Here is a 16917-nt window from a genome sequence, read left to right on the forward strand (position 1 = left end):
ATGCTCTCATCTATAGATCATTTCTATTTCTGCACCAGACAACCTTAAAGACGAAATTTCCAATCTGTAGCCAGCCTCATTTCCTTATCTCGATTAATTACTCAAAAACCTTAATTCAAAATTATCGATATCTATATCTTGCAGATCCAAGTTTGTCTAAATTTGTTCGTACTCCTTCTTAGTCTGCCTTTTTCTTCGATACATTCACCCTGGAAGAGACAGTAAAGATCAGTGTCGCTTTTTGATCACACAGCAAAGTTTTTAAATGTCTGCCTCCTGTCAAATACTCACCATCGCCTCTCTGTTCTTGTGGTCTATATTATTAGCTCTGCTTTCTTATTTTTGTGGCCATGTATACATCGGCAAAACTTGTCTATGGGTGAAAAACCTAATTCAAGTACCTACATCAAAAATGGATTAGATGTGCCTTTTTCTTATATTCTGTAATAGCTGCACATCTGCACTGTAAGGCTGATCGCGCCAACAAAAGTTTTTACGTTGTTTTGGGTACGACAACAGTCAAAAACCAGCTATATAAGGGTTGTTGCAGGGCCGGTTCTAGAGTTTTGAGCGCCCTGGGCAACACAAAATTCGGCGCCCTTTCAAAGAAGAATCTACAAATTTACTGCAAATATAAAAAACATAGTAAAAAAGACAAACATTTTTAAACTTTCACAATAAAGAACTGTGTAAAAATATATGTATTTTAAAAATATTACAATACCTAGTATTATTATTTATAACTGATGCAACATATGAAATAACAAGCGCATTTGAAGTTCAAGCGATGAAAAAGCGAGATAAAAGATAAAGGCAAATGCAAAAATGTCAACAAACAGAAAACATGTGTGTAAACGTTTTTTCAATACCAAAAAAGATGTTAATTGTGTGCAAGATATGGCTGCATCCCCAATGACGAAATTGTCGGATTGATAGCCACATGATATAGAAAGAGAAATTCTTTTCAAACAAGAGCTTATACACCTTGTGGTTCCCTTCATGTTACAGCCATTGTCATATCCTTTGCATCTACAATAATTTGAATTCAATTGAAAATCATTCATTAATTGTTTCATTATCTATCTCATAATATAATGAGTAGCTTGTTGATGCTTTAACTTCTTGGTAGTCAATAAAATGATCCCTGATTGTTATGTCGATGTCATTAATATCGACTAAACGTAACGTTAATAATTATTAAAGTTGTTCTTTATGACTACTCTACATGACTACATTCCAAAATATCTTCAGGAACAGAAGATGGCAATAATGTGCTTATTTGGTATCGTTTTACTGCAATAAGTAATTTCATTTGATATTATTTGAAGAATTTGTTCATGTAAAGGTAATGAAACTGTTTATTTCTATTTGGGGAGTTTAAAAGGAGGAGATTTTCCTTTTTGCAAAAAAAGGTAGCAACTTTATTTGGAGCGTAACTCGCTTAGTTTTGATGGTAGAAACTTTTATAACAAAATAACAATAACGCTTTTTTTAATATTTTAAAAAAGTTTTAATGAGTTTTCCCCGAAAAGTGCTTCATTTTTTGGTTATCTCACATTGAAATACTCAACTTGGAATTTGACGAATAAGAACATATTTTTCATGAGCTATAACTTAACTTTTACTAGATCTATAGACTTATAAATATATCGTTTTCTTTATTTATAAGCTACCGTTCTGCTAAGAATATGTTTTTCCATAAAATAGTTACTTTTTGAGTTATTTGTAAAAAATCACCTGAAAACGTGGGGTTTTTTGTAAAAAATAAACATTTTCACTCAAATATAACTCGGAAAGTATTGGCTTAATTAAAAAAACTTTATAATAGAACAAAAGTTGTTTGAAATCAGCCTATTTATCCATTTCCGGACTTACTTTAAACGTATGTTTTTCACCCCCGAGAAGAGGTGACTTCCACCTCTCAAGTAAAAACAACCAACGGCATAAGTCCAACTTTGAAGTGGAAGGTAAGCGGAACCTAAATCCAAATTTCAAGCAAATCTGTCATGACCATGAAAATTACACGGTATCGCAGTATCGCTGTATTTCACGTTCATTTACTGGGCTATATACATACATATAGTACGTATCGCTTACTATTCTTAAATTTGTTGATAATAATTATTTAAAAACCCGTGTTGAGCTGGCCCCCCCCCACTTGCAAAAATTAAAAAACAAATAGCCCTGATTTATGTGCTATTTATGAGCTCTCATATTCCGCAAACTAAAAATTTTGAGCTCGTTCCACTGAGCAGGAATTTAATACCCTAGTGGGGGGGGGTGGCTGAGTCAGCCCCCTACACTACTAAAAAATAGGAATATTGAATAGGTTTTTGCGGCAGAATTACGAGCTATTTATGAGCTCTTGAAATTATATAGTTTTGATTTTTGAGCTCATCCCCTTCACCCCCAAACAACCCTTTAATTGATTTAACTTAAGAGAAAGATGCTGAGAAAACTTAAAATATATCGTATTGCGGATATAATTCCTATAGCTTATATACTCTAAGAATAAACTACTAAATCAAGGGCATTTCGATTATTGAGCTACAACCCCTTCGCAAGAAAACCACCCTATCTTCCCGGCTTAAGAGAAAGTTGTACTTAAAATGCGTTAAACTAATTATTTGGCGACTACATATCATTTAATAATTTATAAGCTTCCAAATTACGCGCATTTAGATCAGTAAATTGCAATTTATTTTGTATAGTGCAGTCACTGAAGGTAAAAATCAACGATTACCTTCAATTTCGGTGAACCTTCATCGATTTTCACAAAACTTAGTCAGTGGTTAGAGGATACGTCAAGAACCAAAGGTGACATGGTACCACCTTGCGCCTTTACCCTGAGGGTGGATACCGCCCCTTCTCGGGGATGAAAATTATTTTATAAAAAATAACTCCACAAATCAATAAAAGAACAAATTAAAAGCAAAATTTATTATATAAAGTTAATAAAATAAGTCAATACTTTTTAAGTTATTAAAGATCAAAGATTTTAATTATTTGTGAAAAAAATGCATGTTTTGAAGAGGTTTTTTGTAAATCACTGAAAAACTGTAAGTTTTTACAAAAAAGTTAATAGTAGTTTAATTCGTATAGCTTATATTCTAAGAATAAACTCTTAAATCACGCACCTTTCGATTATATAGCTACAACCCCTTCGCAAGAAAACGACCCCATTTTCCCGGCTTAAGACAGAGTTGTTCTTAAAATAATTTAAATTGATTAATTGGCGACTACATATCGTTTAATAATTTATTAGCTTGCAAAATATACGCATCTCAATTATTGAATTGCCATTTTCTTTCTATAGTGCAGTCACTGAAGGTAAAAATCAACTATTACCTTCGATTTCGGTAAATCTCCATTTATTTTCACGAATTGACAATAACAACTTGGGGTTTTAGCCTGGGGTATATGTTACCCCTTCTCGGGAGTGAAAATTACTTTATTAAAAATAACCCCACAAATCGAGAGAGGGGCAAATTTTAAGCAAAATTTGTTATATAATGTGATTAAAATAAATCAATACTTTTTGAGTTATTAAATATCAAATATTTTAATTTTTGGAAAGAAAATGCATGAGCGATTTTTCATAAATGACTCAAAAACTGTAAGTTTTTACAAAAAAGTTTTCATCACTAAAATTGAAGCTAATAAAAAATATAATAAATTGCTTACTTGAAAAACCTTTAATGTTAATTTAAAGTAAGTTATTGGTAATTAAATGTATATTTTTTTCCGCGACTGTTCAAATCTAAGGGTTCAAGCTTAAATAACGGGAAAAAGATGCATTTTATAACACTTAGTTACTAAATACTTGTCAAAGTACTTAGAAATACCCATCAAAAATAAGATCCAGAAAAAGTTGATAGTATCAAAATCCGCTCACGAATTTTCGTGAAAATGAATGGAGATTTACCGAAATCGAAGGTCATAGTTGATTTTTACCTTCAGTGACTGCACTATAGAAAGAAAATGGCAATTCAATAATTGAGATGCGTATATTTTGCGAGCTCATAAATTATTAAGCAATATATAGTCGACAAATAATTAATTTAAATTATTTTAAGTACAACCCTCTCTTAAGCCGGGAATATGGGATGGTTTTCTTGCGAAGGGGTTGTAGTTCAATAATCGAAAGGCGTGTGATTTTAGAGTTTATTCTTAGAATATAAGCTATACGAATTAAACTACTATTCACTTTTTTGTAAAAACTTACAGTTTTTCAGTGATTTACAAAAAACCTCTTCAAAACATGCATTTTTTTCACAAATAATTAAAATCTTTGATCTTTAATAACTTAAAAAGTATTGACTTATTTTATTAACTTTATATAATAAATTTTGCTTTTAATTTGTTCTTTTATTGATTTGTGCAATTATTTTTTATAAAATAATTTTCACCCCCGAGAAGGGGCGGTATCCACCCTCAGGGTAAAGGCGCAAGGTGGTACCATGTCACCTTTGTTTCTTGACGTATCCTCTAACCACTGACCAATTTTCGTGAAAATCGATGAAGGTTCACCGAAATTGAAGGTAATCGTTGATTTTTACCTTCAGTGACTGCACTATACAAAATAAATTGCAATTTACTGATCTAAATGCGCGTAATTTGGAAGCTTATAAATTATTAAATGATATGTAGTCGCCAAATAATTAGTTTAACGCATTTTAAGTACAACTTTCTCTTAAGCCGGGAAGATAGGGTGGTTTTCTTGCGAAGGGGTTGTAGCTCAATAATCGAAATGCCCTTGATTTAATAGTTTATTCTTAGAGTATATAAGCTATAGGAATTATATCCGCAATACGATATATTTTAAGTTTTCTCAGCATCTTTCTTCAAGAGCTCATAAATAGCTCGTAATTCTGCCGCAAAAACCGATTCAATATTCCTATTTTTAAGTAGTGGGGGGGGGGGGGCTGACTCAGCCCCCCCACTAGGGTATTAAATTCCTGCTCAGTGGAACGAGCTCAAAATTTTTAGTTTGCGGAATACGAGAGCTCATAAATAGCTCATAAATCAGGGCTATTTGTTTTTTAATTTTTGCAAGTGGGGGGGCCAGCTCAACACGGGTTATTTAAAAACTTGATCTTCGTTTCATTTTGTAAGTAGATTGTTAACATACCTAAGCGATACGTGACAAATGTCCTGTTTAAAAATATGAACACTTTTAATAGATCCTCAAAAGCATTTGTCTGCAGTAAAGAGTGGTAAAAGCCATAACAATTCTTAGGTTACGTTATTTTTATTAGTGAATTTTAGTCTGTTAATCTTTTTTTTGAGTTATAAATTCTAACTATAGATAGAAATACTTTTCTTATAGATATTACAATTTAATTAAATCAGTGTTTAAGGAAAAATGTTAATATATAAAATCTAGGAAAATAATGAATGTAAAAAGATATTTTATTTTTATATCGACGTCCCTCAAAATTTAGCGCCCCTCAAAACTGGGCGCCCCGGGCGGTCGCCCGCCTCGCCCGCCCCTTTATCCGGCGCTGGGGTTGTTGCATAATGGTTTCCATTCAAAATTAAAATAAAATTAACAATAATTTTACATCTGATTGTCCTCTCTTCTCTACTCTTCACGACTCCTCTTAGGCAGCACCCCAGAATTAACTCTATCAGTGGCAGAAAAATCCAAATACCAGTACCTACACCTAAAACACATCTTAAAGAGGTCAAATAATTTATCTAAACGGTGAAAGCCAACAGTAGCACTAGTAGAAAACAACACAGTCAAATACAGACAATGATCCATCCGTGGCCTCTTGTTGTTCTTCTTCCTAGTTCATGCTACACCAGTGGCGGTTGGTATATAAGTGCTGCGGAGCTGCAGAACCACCAAAATAATCCAAACAAAATTACTTTGAAAATTAAATAAAAAATATCACTACTTATAAAATCTAAATTCATTTAGATGGTTTTCGTGCATGGCCGCCTTTATTTTAATCTGTCGTCCGTCGCATCTCATGGCGATAGCAAGTCCCACTTATTTGACCGGACCGGTGCTACTCCGAGCTGTGAACTGTTAAAGATATCCCCGATAACACCCGCTCAACCCTCGCCTACACTTTTCAGGCGACGACTGAAAGCAATATTTGAGCTGCATTTGTCGCAGTTCGAACTAGTGTGTACAAACCTACGTTTATTGTAATTTTAAATAATCGGTGATCGCGACGCGACGACTGTTAAAATAAGTTATCCTGCACGTAATTCGGTATTTATATTAAGTATATGAGAATAAAAGTGCTGTTCAGGATGGATGTTATTTATAATTTGATTAATGTTAAGAGATTCTTTAAATATTCTTATGACGAAAAACTAGAATTAAAATGCAAAGGACGTCCTTTGCCGGATATTAAAATCGAAAAAGAAGGATCAAGCCGAGGGAAAAATTACAAACGACAATTTAATTGCGATATTTATACGAGAAATAGTTGGATATGTCGCTGCAACAGAAAAAACGCTCTTTTCTGTTTTCCTTGTGTACTCTTTGGAGGTGATAAGTTATGGACGCAAGTTGGTGTAACAGACTTAGTACATTTAAGTGATAAAATAAAAAAGCACGAAACTTCTAAGCATCATTTGCACAATCAAATGGAATATGCTTTATTAGGCTCCGTGAATATTAAAGAACAGTTAGATTCTGCATACTGGATAAATATTCAAAAATTCAATGAAGCTGTAACAAAAAATAGGTATGTTCTCTCAAAAATTATAGACTGCATAAAATTTTGTAGTGTTTTCGAATTGGCGCTTCGGGGACACGACGAGACACAAACATCCGACAATCCTGGAATTTTTCGCGGCCTCATAAATTTTACTGCTGAATTGGATAGAACTTTAGCACAACACTTGGAAGAATCGACGGTTTTTAAGGGCATTTCTAAAGAAATTCAAAATGATATTTTGGACTGCATGTTGGAATTATGCCAGGATAAAATTTTGGAGGAAATTCGGGAATCTCCATATCTAGCTGTCATGGCCGACGAGACTACAGACATTTCAGCAAAATCACAAATGGTTGTAGTATTTAGATATTGTCGAAATGGAGCACCGGTAGAACGATTTTGGACATATTTGGTACCTTCAAAATTAAATGCAGATACTTTAAGCAAAAACATTTTCAGTGTTTTGGATCCTATCCTGGAAAACTCAAATAATAAACTAATTGCTCAGAGTTATGATGGGGCAGCGGTCATGTGTGGACAGCACGCAGGAGTTCAAGCCAGAATCAAAGAAAAATATCCATTTGCTCATTTTGTACACTGTTACGCGCATCAATTAAATTTAATAATGTCTAAGGCTTGTTCCGAAAACTCTCAAGTTAGACTTTTTTTTGGAAATTTAAATGAAATCCCTACCTTTTTTAAAAATTCGCCACAACGAGTGGCAGTTTTAGATAAAATCGTCCAAAAGAAAATTCCTCATGGCGCTCCAACTCGCTGGAACTTCAATATTCGAACTGTTAATGTTGTGTTTGAACATCGATCTTCTTTTATCGAATGTATGGAAGAAATAGAAGAATCGTTTGATAAGGCAGCTGTCTGTAGTTCAGCGTCTTCCATTCGAAGAATACTAGTGGATCAAAATTTTGTTTTTTGGTTAACATTTTTCCATCGCATAATGCCACAAGTAGACGTTTTGTATAATGCCCTTCAAAAGACTAAAACGGATCCTTTGGAAATCAATAAAAAGGTGACAGATTTCGAAAGATACATGAATTCAGTTAGAAATTCAATAGATGATACCATTGACCAAGGTTCTAGTTTATGCGTTGAACCATTACCAACTAAAAGGTTACGGAAGGATAACAGTCCAGTAGATCATCGGAGAGCATCTATCGAAGTTTGTGATATAATCATAAATTGTGCAAATGATAGATTTGCTTTTAAAAATCACCTACTTGCAACTTCATTGCTTTATCCTGAGCAATTTGATAATTATTGTGCTAATTTCCCAGATGATAATTTAAGCCTGACTTGCGCGTCATATCCAAATTTAGATAGGGAGCGCTTGAAGACTGAATTATCTGTTATTTATTTTAGAAGAGACTGTAGAGACATTAATGGGGCAATACCTTTTTTAAAATTTTTAATTGAAAATAATTTAACAGAGCCTTTTCAAGAAACTGTAAAACTGCTTCAAATTCTAATTACAGTGCCCATGAGTACGGCAGAAGCTGAAAGGTGCTTTTCGAGTTTAAAACGGATTAAAACATTCTTGAGAAATTCCATGACTGAAGACCGACTTGTAGCATTAACCATGTTGTCAGTAGAAAAAACACTTATAAAAGAAATACCAAACTTTAATGAAAAAGTTATAGACAAGTTTGCTTTAAAAAAAAAATCGACGAATCGAGCTTATTTATAAAAAAAAATAATATATTTGGCTCTGTGTGTAGTTAGTTCGTAAGACCCTATAATGCAATTATTGTTGTGGCGATTTTGTTTGTAGTGTTTTTTCGTTTGCATTCCTTAGTTTCGCGTATTTATCGATAAAATTCTACTAAAAACATAAACTATAAAACAATTACTAGTGTGCCATAATGTACCATTGCTATTTTTGATATAATTGGATTTATCTTCAATTTGAAAAGAAGAAAATCGGTAAGTTCTTTATTATTTTTTAATAGATATATAATGAATAAATATATGGTGTAAAATATCAAACTAAAAGCCTCGTTGTAAAATACAACGATTAAAAGATATTGAATTAAAAAAAACCAAAAAATACTGCAGAACTACCAAATTTTTGAGTCACCAGCCGCCACTGTGCTACACTCTTTAATCTCTGACACTTGGTCGAAGATTTCTAGACCATAGAGACCATACCTTGTTTTTTACATTAACCGCTAATAAGTTCTGTGGTCTAGACGAAGGCCAACAGCTTCCTTATTGGAAACCACTAAGCATTTTCTGCACCGTACTTCATTCCCTTACCGAGTTTGTTTGCTGTTTTCTTAAACAAGTGTCCAGTCACGATTTCGGTGACCGTTTTAATCTCTCCCTTATTGAGGTTCATTAAATTGTCAGCAGAGTTTTTTTATCAATATTCTTGATTATATTCTTAATCTGGTTTTCCCTTGAGTGGCTCTCGATTTCTTTTGATGATTTATTATCAGCAACTTCTGAAGCTCGATTTTTTTTTTAGCATTTTAAGAAGTGTTGCTACATAATGTTTATGAACCTACAAAGGTTTCTCTCTAGTCTTGTTTTACCAAAAAATCTACTCTTTTATGCACATGTAGTTAGTAGTATATCTATCAATGGAGAAATTTTGAATAACTTTTTTGCAAACGATACAGTAATAATGACTGATAACAACAATAATTTACTGAACGTAATTCAACGTCTGAACGAATGCTCTCATGAATACGAACTGAATATGAATTTGAAAAACACTAAATGCATGATCATGACTAAATCAGCATATGCAAAGCATCAAGTTAATTATTGAAGATCTTTTAATTAAGAGTTTGGATACCTGAAAATACTTAGAAACATGGATAGATAACTTCAAATGTAGACCAAACCAAAGAAATGAAGACACGTATAGAATTACGTGCATCATTCATTAACCTAAAAAGTTTCTTTGTTGTCGGGGTATAAGGTTGGAACTAAGCCTAAAGTTGTGCTCACTACGGAGAGCAATGGATTGTATCCTCGCTCCGACCCTTGCTCCCTGGTATTTATATTCGTTATATTCGTGAATTCTCGTATTTAAAATAATGTATTTATTTTAAATGCGAGAATTCACGAATATAAATACCATGGAGCAAGGGTCGGAGCGAGGATACAATCCATTGCTCTTCGTAGTGAGCAAACCCATAGGATGCTTCGCCATTACCTACGTGTTCTCTACTCTTCTTTATTGAATAGAAACGTGGACACTAAAACAAGTGCTTATAAATAAGTTAACCACCTTTGAATTTTGGTGTTACAGAAGAATCCTACGAATATCATGGCTTCAAAGGATGTCAAACCTGATAACCTGAAAATAAAGAGAAGGATATAAAAACGAAGCGGCAATAATATTAACTATCAAAAGACAAAAAGTTGAGTACTTAGAGTATGTGATAAGAGGGCAAAAATACTCAATATTACAACTTATTATGCAAGGCAGAATTCTAGGAAAGCGAAATGTGGAAAGGCAAAGAAATGGGAAGACGGGAAATGGTTTGAATGCAATGAAGTAGTGCAGAATTATTTAGAATGTATGTTAACAGGGTCTGTATAAATAGCCAGGATCATTTCAAATCGATAGGAGATGGAACTTGAAGAAGAAGAAGACATAGATATGGATACAAGGCCTCAAATCTTGAGCAAAATCAAGCTTAGCAAAATCTATTAAAGCATTCGAAATGTATGTTTAAATATAATTACTCCATGTCTGCTGCTTTGGAATAACCTATAAATTCTTAGGCAACTTGTAAAAACTAAGGGACTAATATTTTTTGATCAAGAACGTCCTGTTAAAGAACGCAGTATAATAGGGAAATAAATGAAAACTCTTTTGAACACCCAGTAAAAGGACAAATAATCTATTATCTTCTAAAACAAATGTTACTTTGTACGTTAAAAAATTAATCAGACTAAATCAAATAACGTTGATCTATTACAAAAATAAAGAACTGGCTGATATTTACTTCTTCTTGATAAGATATTTAGTTTAATTGGAGTCTAGTCAGTCAATGTTAAGTATCTGTGAACAATGGATCATTGTCAAAGAGAGAGGAGAAAACCTAATCCTAGAGAGACAGCTAACATCTTCTCTTTTTTAACTTTTGCGTAAGTAGATGACGATTTCAAACCATTGTTCTAACTAATCTAATACACTTTGAAAATAAACTGCAAGGAAACAATGCTTTTATATTGTTCATCTTAATGCTAATATAATATTTATATGAAAATTGAAAATTCTTACCTACTTGATAGATAAATACTGTTCAATAAATGTTTCTTTCTAGCATCTCTTCCATTGAATTTTTTTCATGATCCTTTGTGTTAGTATGAACTTTTAAAATCCATTTCCAATTTCCACGAATATTTTCCTTTCGGACAGGTCTGTTTTGAAGTAGCAAACCCTGTTTGAAGTAGCTAGTGTCGATGCTCGCACCAGCCCAGGGGGACGGACGGCTTAACGTACTACTACTTTTATACTCTCTGAAGCACGGTGAACAGCTCGTATCATTTTTAGAAATGAAAATGTCGGTGCCTGGGAATCGAACCCGTCCACAGAATTCTCCATTGATGTTGATACATCATATTATAAGTATTGATATACTAGTTTTGGCGAAATCGTCAGCATATCGAAGATATTTTTCAATTATTATTTCGATGTCTCTAACTTTTTATCTTAATTTAACTGGTTCTATTCCTTAGGACACTTTTACTTCAGCTTATGCACTTACATATTAGTATGATACAATTGATCCAAATGAGTTGGTCTTCTCGATGAGTCGTTGTAGACCCAAGTCTGATGCTGTTGATATTTACGCCATTCACGTTGACTCCATCCTGAGAATATTCCAGTGCCTCTTTAAATAGAAACTCGTAGTAAAGATTAAACAGCAGAGGCGACAAAACACATCCTTGTTTAACTCCCGTCCTAATTTCTACTTCTGCGGATGTGGAACTTCCTAATCCTAACTTTGGAGTTTGGTTCCAGTACATGGCCATTCAAAAATTAAAATTGACGTGTTGTAAGATTTGTTATAAAGTCTTATGTATGTTTCCGACATAATGAATTCATTCCACAGATTTGCATCATACTGTATTATATAGTTCTTTTTCTTCTTCTTCTTCTTCTTCTTCTTCTTCTTCTTCTTTTTGCATAAACATGACTCTGTCTGTTTTTTCAATGTGCCTCTAGTAAGTTGTCGTTCTATCGTTTTCGTGGTCTTCCCCTGATCGTCTTCCTATAGGGGAACCGTGTCTCGCTGTCCTGACTATCCTATTTATTGCCATTCGGCTTATGTGGTCATTCCATTCTATTCTTCTGTTTCTTGCCCAGTTATTAATGTTATACACCTTGCATCTCCGTCGTAACTCTGTAACTGTTTTGTAAATTCTGCCTTTCATTTATTTTCCGATATTTTTATTTCTCCATATTGTGTCATTCAGGCAACCTGCGGCTCTGTTTGCTCTATTCACTTGATCTTCCACTTCTGTTTCGAGCCTTCCGTAGCTAGATAGTGTGATTAGTAGGTATTTAATCTCCATCACGTGTTCTATTATCTGACCTTCTAGCTCCAATTTACATCTTATTGCATATGCTGTTATAACCATGCATTTTGTCTTTTCTGAGGAAATTAACATGTTAAATTTTCTGGAAATTACGTTGAATTGGTGCAGCATACGTTGTAAATCATCTTCACTTTGAGAGATTAGTATTGCATCGTCCGCATAGCACATTATTGTTGTTTTTTCTCCCATTTGGTATCCTTTTTTAGTTCTTACTTTTTTTATTATTTTGTCCATGATCAGGTTGAACAATAAAGGACCCTTATCCATTGCCGGCTTCGATTGGGTCAGTTAATTCATCGTCCACTTTTACTTTTATTGTGTTGTTCTGGTAGATGTTTTCGATCGTTTTAATTATTCCTAGAGGTACCGCTCTCGAGTATAACAAATGGATAACGTCCTTTAATGTGACCCTGTCAAATGCTTTCGTAAGGTCCACGAAACATAAATATGCCGGTTTGTTGTATTCCAACGATTTCTCTTGAACTTGCCTCATTATAACTGCCTTGTTGTTCTTCTATTAATGTTATAATTTTATTCAATTTGTTTGTTATCACTTTGGTTGTTAATTTTAATGTTGTGTTTAATAAGTTAATTCCTCAGTAATTCTCCGGGTCCCATTTGTCTCCATTTTTGAAGAGATGTATTAGGATGCTTGATCTCCATTCTTGCGGTATTCTATTTTGTTTGATTATTTTTTTAATTTTTAATAGTTGTTTAGTTAGATCTTGTCCTCCGTACTTTAGGAGTTCGCTCGATATTCTGTCCTCTCCTGGAGATTTTCTATTTTTTAATTTTCTTAATGCTTCCTTTACCTCTGTCTCCTCGATGTTTATTTCTTCGTTTGTTGTAACTTCAGGTGTTGGTGGTTCATTATCATCGCCTTTAGCAACTAGAGATCGGAAGTAGTCTGCCCATGTTTCCTTCTGAATGTGTTTCGCTTTTATTAATTCGTTCATCTCCTTTCTTTGCCTTCTAATCATTCTCCATACTTCCTTTTGTGTTCCGTAGAAGTCGTGTTCCATCTGTTTTGAGAAACTCTGCCAGTGCTCCCTTTTTATTTGCCTCACTAAAGTATTCGTTTCTTTTCTGATTCGTTTGTAGTGGTTGTATGCCTGTTGTGTTTGTTTCGTTCTGTATTGTAGAAAGGTTTTCTTCTTTTCTTCACATTTTATCTTAACGTCCTCTCTAAACCACGGGGTTTTCTAATTTAATATGTGAGTATTCGTTACTTTTCTCTCTCCAAGTGATTCTGTTGCAGCGTTGATTATGTTCTCTTTGAGTTTTTGCCAGCTCTCATCGATGTTATCGTTTTCAAATATTCCATTCTCAGCAATCTTCTCTGATATTATTTTCCTGTATAAGTATTCCGTGAATTCCGTATGCAGTCCTTCGACTTTGATTTTTGTTTGTGTTGGTGCCGCCCTCTTGGTTGTGAAATATTTCATAATGATTCCTATTTTACATAATACTAAGCTATGGTCGCTACCTACATCTGCTGAGTTGAGGCATCTTACGTCGATTATTTTTGATGGATGTATATCTCTGTTGGTTACAACATAATCTATCATAGATCTTTGTCCACGGTTGTTATTGAATGTATATTTGTGTTGGTCTTTGTTGTCAAAAAATGTGTTGTTTATTCTAAGTTCGTTATTCGTGCAAAAGTTTATCATCAGTTCTCCATTTTCGTTTTTAACATTTTCATTGTGTTTTTGCTTAATTCCGGGTATTTCTTGGTTACCCATTCAAGCGTTAAAATCCCCCAGTATTATCATCTTCCCTCTAACTTGATCTACTACTTGTTGTAATTCGTTATAAAAGATTTCCCTTGTTGTTTGAGGCTTGTTATTTTCTGGGCCGTATACTCCGATGATGTTCAGGTCCTCCTTTTCCATTCTAATTTTTGCTGTGACAATTTTTTCCGATATATATTGACACTCTGATGTGATTTTGGTATTTTTTATGTATTAGTAATGCTACACCTTCTTTGGCCCTGTTTTCTTTTGCTACTCCACTGTAGATTAGGTATATATTCGCCTAATTTTGATTGTCATTTTCCTTTCTTTTTTGTTTCCTGTAGAGCATATATCTATTTGTTTCTCTTTTAATACTTGGATGATTTCTTGATCTCTAGTGTTGAGTGATCTGATGTTCCATGTTGTAATTCTCATCAATGTTTTTCTTTTGTCCTTATTTCTCGCCATGGTCGTCTTCATATGATCAATCCGGTTCCAAGGCTTCACATTGTTTCTTTGAGCAGTATTCGTTTTTCCGATTGGTAGGTTGCTAACCGTGCCAATCAACCCTCCACATTTTATCTGGGCTTGGGACCGGCTGTGGTCACCGCAGAGCTACTCGATCCACCCTGCAGTGTTTGTATTATATAGTTCTACTTGCAAATTCATTAAAATGCTAAATTAAGCAAAAATACCGGTTATTACCAGAGAACGGCAGTTCTCGTCAGTGGCGCACACACACATTCCCATACACGCGACACTATATATATGACATTTTCGATTTTCTAAATCTGGCTGAATTGAAAATTGGGCCCAACTCCCATCTTAAACTTCAGGAAAAGACTCACCCATTCATATGTCAACCATCCATTTTGGTCCAAGGGTGTGGATTTTACGGCCCTTCCTATTTAGAGTCTGTTTTTCGTTCTCATCCCCAAAACTCCCAAAAACTTCAAAAATTTAAGTCCGACCTTTGCTGCTTCGAACAGTACTGATCATTACCTTTGCAACGCATGTCTAATTTTGAAAATCGGTTATCCCATTCAAAAGTTACCGAGCTCAGAAATATGACTCATTTTCTATTTAAAAAAAAAAATTTGGTGGATATGTATATATGTATGTGGAAAAGTTAAACCGATCTGAATTTTTTCTGTGTTTGAAGAGGGGGTCAGGGCCGATTCAGAACCGGTGTAGTTTTTAAATTTTGACCAACCATAAGCCAACTATAGGACTTGGTAGGTACAAAATGACATATTTTTTGGGGGTATATATCTTCGGTTCAAGAAGAGACAGGAGAACCGCAAATGCACCAAATCAATAGTGTTGAGTTATGCTTTCAAATGGTGTTTAAGCCATCAGGATCAGACATACACACGGCTCAGTATAGCCGAAAAACTGAAAAACAAACTTTGAAAATTTTGGTTTTTCGACAATTACTCAAAATTTCAACCTACGAATTGCGCCAATAACTGAGCGTTTGTTAAAGGATTCTAGACGAATCTAACGGTGTATACCTCATATCCGGGAAAATTCAAATTTTTAAGTTATAGGCTTCATAAGTATGATTATATTTATTTCCTATGGGAAAAACGGTTTTTCAAGCTCAATAATTCCTGTAATAGCTTTAGTTATTATACTTAACCTTAGATGCGTCAGATACTACTTGTCAATACGTTTCAAACTCATGTTTAGTGATCAAAATCGGTTAAGCCATTTAGAAGTTATTAAACTACAAAAGTATAATCCAATTAACGATTATTCTCGAAATGGTTTATGTAGTTGTAGTGGTTACGACGCTAAATTTGATCTGGCAACGGGCAATCCGAGTATATTTACCGACCATCCCAATATTTATTCAATCTATTTCGAATAGAAAAAAATCTAGTATACATTCGATGGACACTAGATCACTTGGGAGATAATGCGACAAAGGCGACCATTTATAAAGCTTAACGTGTAATCGAGAAACATTGCATTCAACTGCATACATTTAATTTATAAATAACTTTGAAAAACTCCTGATACAAGAATAAAAAACCGCTAAACGTCGTAAAAATGAGTGGCGCATAAAATATTCCAGCTACAAAAGATCTGATATGAATACTACGTGGCGAGAAAACGTATTTTCATTTTGATGCAAAAAAAATTCTAGTTTTATTTTAAAAGATTTTTTCATAATATTTGCTAAATTTGAAGTAAACGCGCCACAAAAGAGTTTCAAAATTCAAACTCTTTTGTGGCGCGCGTTTTACTTTAAATTGAGCAAATATTATTAAAAAAATATTTTAAAATAAAACTAAAATTTTGTTTTGCATCAAAATGAAAATACATTCTCGCGCCATGTAATATTCATATCAGATCTTTTGTAGCTGGAATATTGTATGCGCCACTCATTTTTACGGCGTTTAGCGGTTTTTTATTCTTGTTTAAATACACGAATGAATTTGCATTTCTATTTCTAAAAATATTTGCAATGTACCTATTAAATATTTGTCTTTTATACTGTGTCAGTATATTTTGTTAAGCTGAAAAAAATCTTGTTGTGACATACCAGCCACTTTGATTTATATTATGTATTTGAATGTATTTAAATATATTTATTGAACAAACCAGATATCTGACGGAGTTTCCAAAAGCTTATCTTAAACGTACTTAAATTTACGTGGTAATTATAAAACGTGACAAAATAAAATTAGATATCGAAATTATATCTACGTAAACAAAAAAATAATTCATTCTTTGATAATTTAAATATTAAAAGGTCCATAATCTTCGAGATTTCCTTTTCCTTTACAGTTTCCTGATTGCTTTGTACTTACCTTCTACATTTCCAGAGCGTCGTCTGGTTTTGCAAATATTTTCATACCCAACCTGAAATTTGACCTTCTTCTTCTTTTACGGCACTACAGCCCAAATTGAGCCTT

The 16917-nt window shown here is 33.6% G+C and overlaps 1 protein-coding gene across 1 annotated transcript in view; it reads left to right on the forward strand.

The window, feature by feature from the left end:
* Window positions 1-10634: 10634 nt before the first annotated feature.
* The window catches only part of LOC114349539 (ATP-binding cassette subfamily C member 4), a 104077-nt gene continuing 97794 nt past the window's right edge, over window positions 10635-16917 (forward strand). Inside the window, exon 1 of the mRNA XM_028299946.2 lies at window positions 10635-10799. Within this exon, the coding sequence (XP_028155747.2) occupies window positions 10723-10799 (77 nt within the window). The 5' untranslated portion in view covers window positions 10635-10722. The remainder of the gene's footprint in view (window positions 10800-16917) is intronic.

The sequence above is a fragment of the Diabrotica virgifera genome, chromosome 1, assembly GCF_917563875.1.
Source record: "Diabrotica virgifera virgifera chromosome 1, PGI_DIABVI_V3a".
Classification (NCBI taxonomy): domain Eukaryota; kingdom Metazoa; phylum Arthropoda; class Insecta; order Coleoptera; family Chrysomelidae; genus Diabrotica; species Diabrotica virgifera.